General features: G+C 37.9%; 2 protein-coding genes across 8 annotated transcripts in view; one reads left to right on the top strand and one right to left on the bottom strand.

Annotated features, from left to right (window-relative positions):
- Positions 1-7,531, top strand: part of LOC112174854 ((S)-2-hydroxy-acid oxidase GLO1) — a 58,002-nt gene extending 50,471 nt beyond the window's left edge. Inside the window, exons 1-12 of one of the 6 annotated variants that reach the window (XM_040507629.1) lie at positions 3,320-3,513; positions 3,875-4,086; positions 4,194-4,318; positions 4,538-4,584; positions 4,785-4,862; positions 5,291-5,415; positions 5,612-5,678; positions 5,778-5,840; positions 5,929-5,998; positions 6,107-6,207; positions 6,457-6,553; positions 6,874-7,012. In XM_040507629.1, coding sequence (XP_040363563.1) covers positions 3,947-4,086; positions 4,194-4,318; positions 4,538-4,584; positions 4,785-4,862; positions 5,291-5,415; positions 5,612-5,678; positions 5,778-5,840; positions 5,929-5,998; positions 6,107-6,207; positions 6,457-6,553; positions 6,874-6,881 — 921 coding nt within the window. In that variant the 5' untranslated portion in view covers positions 3,320-3,513; positions 3,875-3,946 and the 3' untranslated portion in view covers positions 6,882-7,012. Of the gene's footprint in view, positions 1-3,319; positions 3,514-3,830; positions 4,091-4,193; positions 4,319-4,537; positions 4,585-4,784; positions 4,863-5,290; positions 5,416-5,611; positions 5,679-5,777; positions 5,841-5,928; positions 5,999-6,106; positions 6,208-6,456; positions 6,562-6,873 lie in introns of those variants that run through there. The other 5 variants (XM_040507626.1, XM_024312680.2, XM_040507627.1 and 2 more) reach the window with 5 other exon arrangements.
- Positions 7,532-7,674: 143 nt separating this feature from the next.
- On the bottom strand, positions 7,675-14,219 carry LOC112174853 (ruvB-like protein 1). 2 transcript variants are annotated; one of them, XM_040507624.1, is made up of 13 exons: positions 14,081-14,219; positions 13,421-13,598; positions 11,164-11,352; positions 10,880-11,011; positions 10,590-10,739; positions 10,276-10,431; positions 9,562-9,696; positions 8,949-9,014; positions 8,764-8,870; positions 8,459-8,558; positions 8,250-8,350; positions 8,080-8,208; positions 7,675-7,995 (listed from the first exon to the last, which is right to left on the bottom strand). In XM_040507624.1, exons 2-12 carry the CDS (start codon positions 13,508-13,510, stop codon positions 8,103-8,105), a joined length of 1,332 nt encoding a protein of 443 aa, XP_040363558.1. In that variant the 5' UTR covers positions 13,511-13,598; positions 14,081-14,219; the 3' UTR covers positions 7,675-7,995; positions 8,080-8,102. The 2 variants fall into 2 exon arrangements, with proteins under 2 accessions (XP_040363558.1, XP_024168443.1); XM_024312675.2 differs by having other exon boundaries at positions 8,080-8,149; positions 8,259-8,350.
- Between the last annotated feature and the right edge of the window lie 475 nt (positions 14,220-14,694).

Here is a 14,694-nt window from a genome sequence, read left to right as displayed (position 1 = left end):
GTAATCTACAGTGTCTCGATCATCTACTGAAGCTGAATATCGTAGTATGGCTGATACTACCTCTGAACTCCAATGGTTGCTTCATCTTCTTACAAATCTGCATATTGTGCTTAGTAAGGTACCAACTTTGCACTGTGACAATATCTATGCACTAGCCTTGGCCACTAATCCTGTGTACCATTCCAAGCTCAAACATATTGAAGTTGATGTGCACTTTACTCGGGTACAAGTCAAAGCAGGCTCAATCAAACTCCAGTTTGTCTCTTCCAAAGACCAGCTTGCTGATCTCTTCACCAAGGGTCTTTGCTCACCCAAGCATCAGTACTTTTGTGACAGCCTGATGTTGATGACTCCCCATCAGGCTGAGGGGAGGTGTTAACAATATATGCTTACTTTTCATGTTTAATTAGTATAGGCTTACTTTCCTGTTTAATTAGTTGCTAATTAGTTGGGTCTGCTAATTACGTTTATGCATGGTTAATCAGTTAGTGGCCTACAGCTGTTATCCATGTGTCCTTCACATAGAGACTCTTGTCTTAGTATAAATAGAGGTGTACTCTCTCTTTTTGCGTTGTAATAGAATAGCCTCATATATATAATTTCCATTTTTCTCTCTCAAATATTCAAGTTCTCTTGCTCAGCTATCACCTGCAAGGTTAGAAGTCCCCAACAAGGGGCACGGTGCTGCAGATAAAGGCACTGCAACCACACTTAATGGAGGTGTGGTTGAGGCCGTGACTCCCCAAAGGAAGAGGGGGAGGCCACTTGGTTCGATTGACACTCACCCAAGGAAGAAGAGGGGGAGTAAGGCACAAACCGATCCACTAATCATCAATATAGAGAATCTCTCTCATGAGATTGTCTCTGATTATAGTTATGTCCATGAATCAATACTGGAGGACGCTCCGATGTTTGAAATGATTCCAGAGAACAAAGAATTCTCAACGGATTATGAGAGTGCGTATGAGTTGATAGAAAGATCTTCCATACACATTGATGATGTATTTGCATACACTGTTGCTCAAGAAATCATAGAGCACGATGATATCGAACCACGCTCTGTTGCAGAATGTCAACAAAGAGCATATTGGCCTAAATGGAAAGAAGCAATCCAGGCAGAATTAGATTCTTTGACAAAAAGACAGGTATTTGGTCCGGTAGTGCTAACCCTATCAAGTGTAAAGCCTGTAGGACATAAATGGGTCTTTGTTAGAAAGCGTAATAAGAAGAATGAAGTCCTGAGGTACAAGGCTCGCCTTGTGGAGCAAGGTTTCTCACAACGCCCTAGAATTGACTACGAGGAGACATACTCTCCTGTAATGGACGTTATAACGTTCCGCTACTTAGTTAGCTTAGTAGTTTCTGAAGGACTGGAAATACAGCTCATAGATGTGGTTACTACATATCTCTATAGGGATCTTGATTCAGAAATATATATGAAAGCGCCTAATGGCCTTACATTACCCAAGTCAAGTGACTCTAAACCACAGAGTGCGTTTGCAATTAAGTTGAAACACTCACTTTACAGATTGAAACAATCCGGGCGGATGTGGTATACCTGTCTAAGTGACTACTTGATTGGGAAGGGATATAAGAATGATGAATTATGCCCCTGTGTATTCATAAATAAAACAAGTTCCGGATTTGCAATTGTAGCTGTATATGTCGAAGATATGAACATAATAGGTACTCTTGATGAAATAAGAGAAACCGCGAGCTACTTGAAATCCGAATTTGAGATGAAGGATCTTGGGAAAACTCAATTCTGTCTAGGCCTTGAACTAGAACACCAGTTTGTGGAATACTAATCCACCAGTCTGCGTATGTCCAAAAGTCAGGCAATTTAACATGGACAAAGCGTATCTTGCTAGGGTTTTTTGTTACTTGGCAAGGTTTTTAGTGAGGCAACAACTCATGCACCATTTCGTCTTTGACTTGGCACAAGGGGGAGTGTTAAAGGAAAAACATATTATGTGCCTTCGTCAAAGCAACTGACGGAGAGGGAATCAATGAATCAGCGATTACCATCAATCAGCACAATTACGGATCAATCAGCATTTAATGTCATCATTGTAATTGATATTTCCGTTGTAATTCTCTCCCTATATAAATGGACTATGAAATGAAATGAGTAGACTAATTCCAATTGTCATTTTACTTTTACAATTTTTTTTATTTAGTACTGAAATTTAGCTCGTGAAACTGTAACCTAATCAGAGGTCCAATTTATACCCATACTCTAACCGTGACCATAGACATTAGCTTCGTTTAAGATTGTTTTCTATAAATGCTTTTGTTACATAACATCTCTTTAGAAATTTTGCTAGAAGCACGTGGAATTTTTTTTTTTTGCCATACAAAAGCACTCGAAGTGTTTCTTTAAAAGTCACCAAAAATTAATTTTAGAATTGAAAAAAAGAATTAACTGTTTTTGCCAAATGATACCAAAAATACTTTTGATAGTGCAAAATCGGTTTTCTGTGAATTTAAAAAGCAATCTCCAATGAAGCCAGTTGATTTGCCGCCAAACATCTTGCACCATTTTTTTTAGCGATGCTTGCATCATATTATCATTGGGCAAAAATTCTTACATGGGGGGGGTGTCAATTATAGGAGTATAAACAAGCCAAACCAAGGCAAGCACTAAAGCGTTCAACCTAAGTTAAGAAAATAGATCAAATTCCTTAATCTGTTCAAACTTCAAACTAGGCCTCTGGTCACTTTTTTGCCAGGCTCTTGTTCGAGTCCCGAGCCTCAATTTTGAGCTTCAACCTTAAACTCGCAACAAATTAGATAAACAAATATACTCTCTTAACAATAATAATATAAGCAAAATTTATTTCCTATCACGAGATCCTTCACTCAAAATAAAGCTGTTGAAAACAAGTCGTGCTCGAACTAATTAAATCAGTCTTGTAATAAAGTACAAGTTGTTCATAAGAGCAAGTTCACCTGTTGGGTCACCGGGTCACCTACTATTCACTGTTTTTCAGTGTATATTTTCATTATCTGGGTCACGAAATACACTGTGCCCGTGACCGAGGGCACGAAATATATTGTGCAGGTCACCATGGTGACCCAGAACACTGTACAGGATGACCCAGAGCACGAAATACACTGTACTCGTGACCTAGAGGATTAAATTAATACTAAAAAGAAGTGAATAGTTGATGATCTGATGACCCAACGGGTGAACTTGCTCTAAGTGCATCGTGCAAGTATTAAAACAAAATGACGCTTAATACGTTTTGCAGTTGTCTCTAATTTATTTATTTTTAAGATAGTCTCATTATTTATTTACAGTCCTAGACTTTTCTCCACGAATGTGGCCCACGTCTTTGGAAGTGTGTGTTTCATCAGGAACAGAGCAGACTCAAGCAGTGCCTTGAATAGGAATAATCAATAATACCCATTGACCCGTGAATGTACTCAGATTCAGTTAGCCGGGCAGTGCTCGAGTGCGTCTCATTGACCCATCATCACCGTTCCTCACTTGTTCAAGACTTCAAGAGGGTAGGCTTCTCTGACTTATGACAACTCTGTTCAGTTCATTAATATGTTTCATTTGGATCAGAGAGAACTTTATACCAATATCAAAAAAGAAAAGTAGATAAACATGATCCCTTGTGCTGTGGAAAACTTTTAGCTTGCTTTGTAGAAAAGCTAAGAAACTGTCTGGTTTTTCTTTATGTTTCTGGTTAAAGTTGCCAAATTGTAAACTCCTGAACTTGTTAGGGATCACTTGTAATAGTTGGAAGTGGATTATAATACTCTGATCAATAATATTTGCGTTGAAAAATATTACCTTTCATCTCGTTATGCACATACAGATTAGGATTCTCCTGTCACTTATGTAAATCTCTACATTTGAAAGAATATCTAAGGATTCAAGGGATAAGATTGAAGGGATCCTGGGGATAGCATAGTTGAACAAACTGTTGGAGAGATGGATCAAATAACCAATGTTTCTGAGTATGAAGCAATTGCAAAGAAGAATTTGCCGAAGATGCTTTACGACTACTATGCATCAGGTGCGGAGGACCAGTGGACTCTTAAGGAGAATCTACTTGCATTTTCCAGGATTTTGTAAGTTCTACTCATGGTATTTGACGTGCAGTTGCTCAGAGAGAGTGTTTCAATTGAAGCTCTTTCCTCAAATGATATGATGTATATTTTGTACTCAAATGAAATAGGTTTCGACCTCAAATTCTTATTGATGTAAGCACAATAGACTTGAGCACAACTATTTTGGGCTTCAAAGTTTCAATGCCCATCATGATTGCTCCTACAGGCATGCAGAAGATGGCTCACCCTGAAGGTATAATCCCCTTTGGAAAGAGAGTTTTACTTTGTTTTTCTGTGACATACTTGTTTATAAAATAAGTTGCATGAAAATTTTTGACTTAGAAAACCCTTCAAGTCATATTCAGTATCTTGATATGGTTGAATCGATGCAGTACTCTTCTAAAGCTTCTATTTGTGTAGTTTTGTTTGTAAGACAAAGCTAGCTGAATTTAAATCTGTAATTCTGATTCAGGAGAGTGTGCAACCGCAAGAGCAGCATCTGCAGCTGGCACAATTATGGTTTGACTCATCCCCATTTTTTTATTCTACAATTGAATGTTGTTTTTTTTTCTTTATCACTTTGTGGCTTTAAAGTGCAATACTCTATAGGGGACAACCTTGTTCTGAGGCTTGTCATTGAAGTTGTATATGTAATGCTCTAAATGTCTAGCTTACTAAAATCCAACTAAATGCGATACTGATTCTTAAACTTGTTATAGACACTGCCCACTATGGCTAATTCCAGCATTGAAGAAGTTGCCTCAACAGGACCTGGTATTCGCTTGTTCCAACTCTATGTGAGTAAAGTTCATGCCTGACCAATTTCTGCAACTTTACTTTTGTTCTTGTCATGTGTGTTTTTGCCAAAATTCACTTATTAATTCCCCTGCTGTAACATAACACCTTGAGCTCTAGTGCTTGCATAATTATCCTGGGAATTTGGGAATAATTATATTCACATAAGATCCTTAGAAAGCTATTTTTTCTTATCACAAATGAATGAACTAAAATTATTTTATAGACTATGAAGTTTGAGTTTCTGGACTTCCAATCAAGTGGAATGGTGCTTCTTATGAATCGAGACTACTTTTGAAGCATTTTGTATGGAGTTCCTACCAGGATTTTCATTTCAAGTTTGAAATGATTTTATTAAATGATTGCTTTCATGGTTGTCTTTTGTCTTTTATTATCAGCCTTACCAATGAATACTGTGCTTATTGTTCAGGTGTTGAAAGACAGGAATCTGGTTACACAGCTTGTCAGAAGGGCTGAGAGGGCTGGTTACAAGGCAATAGTCCTCACTGCTGACACTCCGAGGCTCGGACGCAGGGAGGCTGATATCAAGAACAGGTGAGCGGTAATTTAAGAATATCATGTGGAGATAAAGAATTTCATGTGATATCTACTGTTACTATGTGGCTCTTTTGGTACATGATACTGCTTCTATGTTCCATATGGAATCAAATATCATTTTAAGGTTTGATATATCTTCTTTAACTTCATTTTACGTAATGAGGTCCTAAAGCTGTCTAATGGTTCTTCACAGGTTTACCATGTCACCAAGTTTGACATTTAAAAACTTCGAAAATTTGGATCTTGGAAAGATTGATGAGGTTGGACCCATTTACTTCTGATATCAGACCAAATAAAAATATCTGCAGTTACTTTTCATTTTAGCTTAGTTATTCAGCATTGTGTAAATGAAATTGCAGACCAATGATTCTGGATTAGCATCATATGTTGCTGGACTAATTGACCGCTCTCTCAGCTGGAAGGTAACATGATTCCTTCAAAATTTGATAATTTGAAGTAGCAATCTGAAGTAACAATTTGTAATATTTTATGGGTCACATGGGTACACAGGATGTGAAATGGCTTCAGACTATCACTACATTACCAATTCTGATAAAGGGTGTAATTACTGCCGAGGATAGTAAGTAAAAACATTGCTAACCTCAACCTCCGATCCAAAACTTACTTCTGTGCTTGATTGCTAATACCTTGTTACAAACTTGTCATGTATGTGCTAAAATTAATGCAGCAAGGTTATGCATACAAGCTGGAGCTGCAGGAATAATTGTATCCAATCATGGAGCTCGGCAACTAGATTATGTCCCTGCAACTATTATGGCTTTGGAAGAGGTACATATATGCTTCATTTATCTTTCTGATTTTTATTGATTTATTTATTTCTTATGAATGTCCCGTAATTTTTTTTATTGACATATGAAAGGGCAGGAGTTCCTTTATCAATTCTTTGCATTCCTGAAGTTCCAGTCATTACAAGTGTTTAGTATTTCCCTTAGTTTGATTTTCTGTTAAACCCTATGTTAGGATTTGGGAACACTTGTAGTAATACATTATACTGATGGAAATGGCTTTACTATACAGGTCGTCAAAGCTGCAGAGGGTCAAATTCCTGTTTTTCTGGATAGTGGAGTGAGGCGAGGAACAGATGTTTTTAAAGCTTTGGCTCTTGGAGCATCGGGTGTGTTTGTAAGTAAAGCACTTAGAGAAATATAAAGACATTGCAACTGATAGTTGACCTGTTTTGGATCATTTTTTAGATTTAACGTAAAAGCAGTACAATAACATAACATTTCCACATAATGAGCTTAACTAGAAATTTTAGTCTAGCTGTCCCTTGTTTTAAAGAACATGAACTGCACCGCAGAAGTCTCTTTTATAGTTATAGTTATGCTGCTATTGCTATTCTGACACATAATCAAGAGTTAGTTGCTCAAAGATCCCCTCATCCTTCGCTTATGCAAGCTAGTATCGATTCAGTTATTTATATTTCCATTTCAGATTGGTAGACCAGTGGTGTTCTCATTAGCTGCTGCCGGTGAGGCTGGTGTAAGGAAAGTACTTCAAATGCTCCGTGATGAGCTTGAGCTAACAATGGCATTAAGTGGTTGCTGCTCGCTAAAGGAGATAAGGCGTGACCACATTGTGGCAGAATGGGACGCTCCTCGTATTGCTCCCAGATTGTAGAATGGTGTACGTGCTCCAACCTTGTACCAAATAAATCTTTGTTATTATAGATTTTGGGCATGAGATTTAGTGTCTTACTCCAACAAGCAAGCAAGAACATTCCGCATGTGGACGCTTCATACCTACTCGTGGACACTCCTCTGCCCTCAATGAAAGTGGTTTTTTTCCACTGTCAATGTGATAGTTTCCTTTAGTCTGAACAGGACTGTCGTAAATCGGAAAAAAATCTCGCTTGATCAGGAGATAGAGGTGAACTACAATAAACTTGGATGTTGAACTGTTGTGCGAGCACTGCATTTTGAAGTGTTTGGTCGTTCGATCGACTTTTTTAACACACTATTTGACTGGGAGATCAACGACAGGGCAACTATGACCAACAGTATTCAAGCAGAATTTTTTCAATGCTTGACTGAACATCAATGTCATTCCTACAAGCATTAATGTATTTGCTATTGATTCTTGCTTTCAGCTATTGCTCTGGCCAACAGAAAGAAAGCTGTAACCCCGAAAATCCAGCCACTAGGCTTTGGTTTTGGTCGAATGTGTTTCCTGACTCTACTCATTTATGTGAGGCTAGAGAGAAAATTGTCTCCAGCACAGCAGAAAACCAAATAGTCGATGCGAATAGAGCATTATCACATTTTAAAATTTGTGAAAAATTTATCATCCAGATTAAAAATTCACATACATTAGCCCCCCCACTCTATCACTTGGTAGTTGGATTGATCCATTCCATAATTGTCAATAAGTGAAACCATTTACATTAGGTTTGGATGGAAATGGGAATACCAACGACTAAAACTACTCCAATGAAGGGACCCGGACACATTGCTCAGCTAGTGCTGATTACGAAATGTATTTTTCCTGCTGCTCTTGGAGAACCTTTGCTGAAGACTTTGCATCCAGATATAGTGTATCCACTTCTTCTAGATCCGCCTATTAAACAAACAAATTATCACCTTAGTTTGTTATGAACAGTTACGCTGCAAGCATACCTATTATTGTCAAAGTTATAGCTACCTTGCAGATGTTGTCTCTGCCATTCATTTTTGCCACAATGCTCGCAGGTGACAAGAGCTGAACAGCATGCCTGAGGAAAATATAATATTGTAAGCATCCTTTAGAGGAAAATATAATATTGTAAGCATCCTTTAGAGGAAAAGAACTCAAGAGTTACAAATCCAACAATCATGCCAGACCTTAAAGATGATTTTTGGCCTATCTCTCCCAGGTAAGCCAAACTCTCCTCCTCTATAACTAGTTCCTCCACCTGTGCACGGGTTGCTAAAATCTGGCTCAAACAAGTAGTGAGTTATTATTTGACACCAAATAAAATAAATTTAAAAAATTGTAAGTGTAGAAAGAAAAAGAAAGACAGGAGCAAATAAACTGTATCCACCTTTATCATCTCTTCAGGACCATACGTCTGAGTTCGGATAATCACCAACCGATCCAACAAGTCAACAGGTATTCCGTGAGGACTAGCCATATCAGTCCCTCTGCAGAGCAACAGACCAATGTTCAGAAAGTAAGCCATAACAGTGAGCATACTGAGAGATCTAGGCAATGCCTGTAGCATTCAAACACAGGCATGGCCTTGGTATATGCTTTTCCTTGAACATAAAAGGTAATATGAGACAAGTTAATTAAGGGAAATTCCTCACATTGCAAGTTAATTAATATGAGACAACTGAACTTTCATACCTTACATTGCAAATTCCTCTGTTTGTGGCAAATATTACTATTGGAGACAACGAGCTCTCTAAAGCACGGTTCAAGTACGAAAAGCACTCCATATCCAGCATATGTACCTGTTGATCAAGTTTTAAAATTGTCAGTAATTTTAACATGTAATAGTTGTAAAGGATTTGGAAAAAAAAAAAAAGAACCTCATCAATGAACAGAACCCCAGGTACAAGCTCCGCTACACCTTCATCAATATACCGGTTAACAACCTGCCATCAATCATACTTTCCTGTAAATGAAACCCATACCTTCTTCCTTCATTTTAAAGCTAATCAAAATATTATTTGAGGGGAATATTAACCCCAAATGGAGGGATAAATCCCTAAACACAAAGCAGCATGGCAAGCGAACCATCATATGCTTGAGAAATACTTCTAAGTTTTTAACACATCATTGAGAAAGAACTTGTATTGAATTACAATATACTTGGTATCTTAATTCATTGTGGATATTTGAAGAGGCTAACTGGAGCATGAAAAGGAATGGGTAAAGAAGAGAAAGCACATGATTCTCAAAGCTTTATGACTGACTATGGGATTAATTAGATGGAATAAAGCTGTAGTTGGTTTGAAGTGGAAGTATGTCAAAGTCTTAGAAATACTTTCATTAGCAGACATCATAGAGTTTGAGAACAGCCTTTTCCAAATTTATTGCAGAATCTTGCACGGAACATTTCTCTCCAGTAAACCTTATCTTAAGCTACCACACAAAGACACTGAACTTGGTGGACACTCCTGCACATTTAGAAAGCTGTACCTTATTTATTTCCTGTCGCAACTTGTCAGTAATTTCTGTTTTCCTTGGTTTCATCATCTGACCCATTAGAGATAATATGTCTTGGCCACCTTGAGGTCGTGCATTTGCAGCATCCAGATCATGCAGTGTTACATCCTGTTAAAGAGATACATAAGTAAACATGAACTAAACAAAAACAGAGAGAAGACTATGAAACAATAAAAATTCAATCCTGTAAACTGAAATTAAATATAGCAATATTACTGTGTAGCATGAACATAATGTATATTATGAAGAATATGAGGGAGACTTGGTAAGAGCCACCATATTATTTGTGGATTAAGGATGAAATGCTATCCATATACAGTAAGTTCAGAAGTTATTCCAAGAGAATGTTAAAAGTTCATTTTAACAATCTTATCAGGCCAAAAATCCTAAATAATTTGCACAGGTGGTGCTTAATCAGTATATTTTTCAGCGTGACTCAAGAACTCAATTCCTAGATTAATCAAACTAAGTAAACATAGTCATATTATTAGGAAACCATCTGCATCATGCAAGCATGACAGATGTTCCTTTTCAATCAATCTAGGGTGACAGAGCAAGAGAGAGCATCTACCGATCAACTTACTTGTCAAAGTGCTATCAAATAAGAAACCCTTGCAAGACTAGTGTAATAAAATAGGTTGCTATGCTATCATTACAAAGAACAATACATTTCAGATTGAATCGAACCTGCACAATCTCCTTCTTTTTGTGAACCTCTCCTTTTGGTAGTGGAACATACTCTTCTGCTTCCAGATCAAATTCGGTGGCAAAAGCATCACTTCTACCAACCCTTTTTACTGCTCCACTATTCGCCTCAATGTATATGACATCACCAACAGCAACCTGCATGTTGTATGAGAAAAATTGTATGAAAAGAACAAAAATCCCAAAGACAATAGCTTCATATTAAATTTGAAATAATTACAAGTTTACAAAATCAAAAACCCAAAACATTATCCCTCTTTTGTACACAAAAGAAAATTTTAACGATGAGAACTTACCTTTTCCTTGATCAATGCGTCATAAATAGTGGGGTCCAACTTCAGTTGTTTGGTTCCTTTGACAGTTTTTAATCCAATGATTACATGGCTAATGCTTTTACCGTAGCCACCCGTAACACTCTCGGTCTCTTCTGGTGTTAGTTCTGTCACCTACACTGACACTAACAAAGCATCAAGAACTGTAACCAACTAAGTCAAAAGCCAAAGTAACGTAAGATAATCACACCAAATTACAGTTTAGAAATCGCATCAAGTTATTCCTAAAACAAAATGTATCATTAGAGACTTGCCTCTCCTTCATAGACCTCTTTATTTTCCTTGATACGTAGACCAATAGCTCGTCTAAAATTTTCCATTAAAACCTCAGTTTTCTTAACTTCTGATGAGTATACTTCAGATCCAACCATCGGGCAGAATGGAACCTATAAATAAGGACCATTGACCATGTAAAATCAGAGCAAAACAAAACATCTATCTCAAGGACTATAAAAGCATTAATACAGAGTACCTAAAAATACTTGCGTTAATAATTAACATCAAATAATGGATAGCTAAGAAAAACTGTAAGAATTACCTTACTGCCAAGCTCCTGGGATATTCCAAGAGCTAGTGCTGTCTTTCCAGTTCCAGGAGGTCCAGCCATCAGAAGTGCCTTACCAGCCATCTTCTTCTGCCGTATCATATCAACAACAAGACCAGCAGCTTCTCTGGCCTCCCCCTGACCCACAAAGCCAGCAGCCCAAGGTGCTGCTCTTCCATTGGCCTGGAACAGAAAGATTGTAACTCATTCAGGTTGAGATCCCTCTTAGAAACAGAAAATTCATGATTTATGCACTATTGAAATTAAACCAGCCTTTTTGTTTTAAGAGAAACAACCTGTAATAAACAAAAAGAACAACGCAGTTGATGATCAAGAGGTCAGCAGCAGAAATATCAGAAAATTATAACAAAAGCAACTAATCACCCCCTCCAATTAAGAAAAACCCCCTATACTTTAGCTGCCTTCCAATAGCAGGTACATAAGGAATCAGTATTTGAACGCCAATGAAACACATCCCCAAAGAGCTAACCAGAATATTACTCTCTTCCACGGCTCCTTCACCTGTGTATCTATGTAGTTTTGAAACATCCCTCCATTTCTTTACATTCCCTAACCAAACTGTACAAGCTTGTTCCATAACATACAGCTGGATGCAGATGATGATATCTACGCACCCAAATGATAGCCAACAGACTGCAACCCCCAAAGAATTTGTCCCTCTTCCTTTTTCCAAAAGCAGGACTTAACATAAAAGAGCAGGACTTCCAGGTGGCTCTCCCAGCTCACCCAGCCTCAGTACAAAAATTTGGCCATAAAAGAGAAGCAACTTCACAATGCAGAAAAACATTATTAACAACTTGTCCCAGCATCTTGTACATAACAGACAAGTGAGGAGAAAAGCAGCAATTTGCCCTCCATGGAATCAAATTGCAAGTTTTCATCCTCCCATCAGCCACCAAAAGCCTAAAACCCTCACCGTGGGCGGAACCTTAGTTTTCCAGATAAAAGTTGCAGGATAGAAAACTGGATCTGAATTATTATCAATCAAAAACCTGTGAGAATGCTTACAAGGGAAAGCACCTGTAAACTGTAGCTTCCATCTCCTCTCATTCATTATCGAACGCACGAAACTGATTCTTTCTAGCAACACCAACAATGACAGACCTCACCTCACCTTTCTGACGAAAAGTGCTGTGTAGCTATACATACTATTATTCTGCTAAGAAATTTTGATAATCTGAACAGCCTTGGACAAGATTAATGGATAGGTTGGTCCCCCGTGCAAAAGTTATCCCAAAATCTCATTCTTCCCCTTTTACCAAACGCTAAAAACACTTGGATAAACTCATTCAGCAGAAGTGTCCTCCCATGGGATTCTAATTGATCCTTTAAAAACCAGTTTCACATCCCAGCCAGTTTCACAGTACACAAAATTACTTTCATCACTCTCCAATGAAAATCTCGAAAGCTAACTCTCCAGCAGAGAAATATTCCCTTGCTATTAAACTCCCACCTCTCTCCCTACTTTTGGATTCTGCATCCCCTAACTAGCTGGCCCTTCTTGGCTTCTCCAACTCCCTCACAGAGAAATTTTTTCATCCTCTCTAAACTCTTTGCCACTCTAACAGGGATAGAATAAAGACAAATAATAAGAAGGCTCTACTGCCATATGCTTGAATGAACGCCCTGGATAAAAATGCTTTCTTCCATCCTTTAAATCTCTTCTCAAATCTCTCTTCCACAGGGTTCCAACCAAGGCAGCCTTAGAATTCCCACCCAATGGAAACCCCAAGTATTCAAACCCCCATTATTCTATTGCATTTGTAATCTACAGAATATTTCGGTAATCATTTTACTGGGTATGGAGGGACAGCCTAATAAACTTCTCCACTTTATTTTAAGGTTTCTTTGGAGGCAGAAGTATAACCATTTACTAACTACCATCAATAAAACATAATCTGATCTTGCAATGACCCTAATTTCAAATACACCCGCATCCAACGTGGAGTGTGAGTGTGTACTAGTGTAAAGCAGGAAATAGTATTGCATTGAGTGAACATAAAAAAAATAAAATGAAGACGTAATATTACAGGCAATCTAAGAAGAACGTCACCAAACATAGCATACCAAACAGACCTTAAAACCTAAGAAAGCAAACACTTTTACGGCAGATAAAGAATTAAAGATAGAATTTTTTAGACAGTTTGAAATATGCCACTGACAAGAGTATCGTTTCATGATTTAATCGGTCTATCTAGAACAAAAAAAATAGAAATAGAAAGAGAGAAACCTCAAGACCAAGGCCTTTGATGTGGGTGTGAGTGGCTATCCGCTGCTTCTTGGTAGTGGACTGAACCTCTTCTATTTTCACCTTGTCCATCTTCCTATCTCTTTTCTCTGGATTGGCAGAGAAACTTCTTACAGCTACTATTTAAGGCTTTCTATTTAGTCAACAATTCTGTTTCCCCCTGAATTGCAATTAAAATTACAGATAATTATGAACAGAAAATAATTTAAAAAGTAACAAATTCCTTGTACCAAAAGAAAATAATAATAACAAATTCCTTGTTGATGCAAAATGTTGTATCTTTTATCAACACCCACCTTCCTTGTTCTTGCAAAATGTTGATCTTTTACCAATGCCCAACTTTCATCTATTACATCTTTTCATCTATTACATCTATTACATCTTTGCGTTATAATCAATTTCTTGCTCAAAAATTTAATGAAAAATAAATCAAATTTCGAAAGAGATTACAGATGCTTCAGTTATTTCTACACAAAAGGGCAAACTCAGAAACGGAAAACAGTAATCTAAGGGTAGTGACCAGGTACTTTCTCCACATACAAATTCTGAGCGACCAGAACCTAGACCCCACATACACTCCTCAATAGTAAAAAGCTGCAATCTAAACTAACATACATGTAACTAAGAGGAGTGAGGACCCACCTGGACTTCGACGAGAAGGGCGTCGAGAGAATAGGCGGAATGGGCAACCGAAGGAGAGAGCTCGGCGAATCGGCGGAAGAGGAAGAGTCTGATAAACCCTCCTAAACCCTCTCCGTTTCTGTTTCTCGCGGAAAGTGAATGAATGACACCTGCTATATTTTAAAATGATTAAATACTGCTTACTCCCCATGCTTACAGAGTTTCCTCGTTTCAGTCTCTGACCTTCGAATTTCACTTAAAAAGTTCCTGAACTCTCAATTTCTTCCCATTTCGTCCCTACCGTCAAACTTCGTCCAAATTGTTCATTAAATTGCTGACGTGGCATTCCTCACGAGCTGAAATGTCTAATTTACCCTCACTTTATTATTATTATTTTTTTTAAATTTATTTATTTTCTTCTCTCTCTCTTTTTTGTTTTTTTTTTTTTTTCTTTTTACCTCTTCTTCTTCCATCTCTCTCCTCCTCTGTTTATTCGGGTCGTGTAGGTCTTTGAGGGGGAGGTGGAGAGGGTCAACTAAGGGTTTGGGAGTGGAAAAGGGTTTGGAGTGGAAGATTTCGAGGGTGAGGAAGGAGTCGTGGAGGGAGAAGGAGAGGGGGAGAGCGAAGCGCTCATT

Source organism: Rosa chinensis, chromosome 6, assembly GCF_002994745.2.
Source record: "Rosa chinensis cultivar Old Blush chromosome 6, RchiOBHm-V2, whole genome shotgun sequence".
Classification (NCBI taxonomy): Eukaryota; Viridiplantae; Streptophyta; class Magnoliopsida; order Rosales; family Rosaceae; genus Rosa; species Rosa chinensis.
The sequence above is the reverse complement of the archived record's forward strand: the minus strand, read 5'-3'. Positions and strand labels throughout refer to the sequence as shown.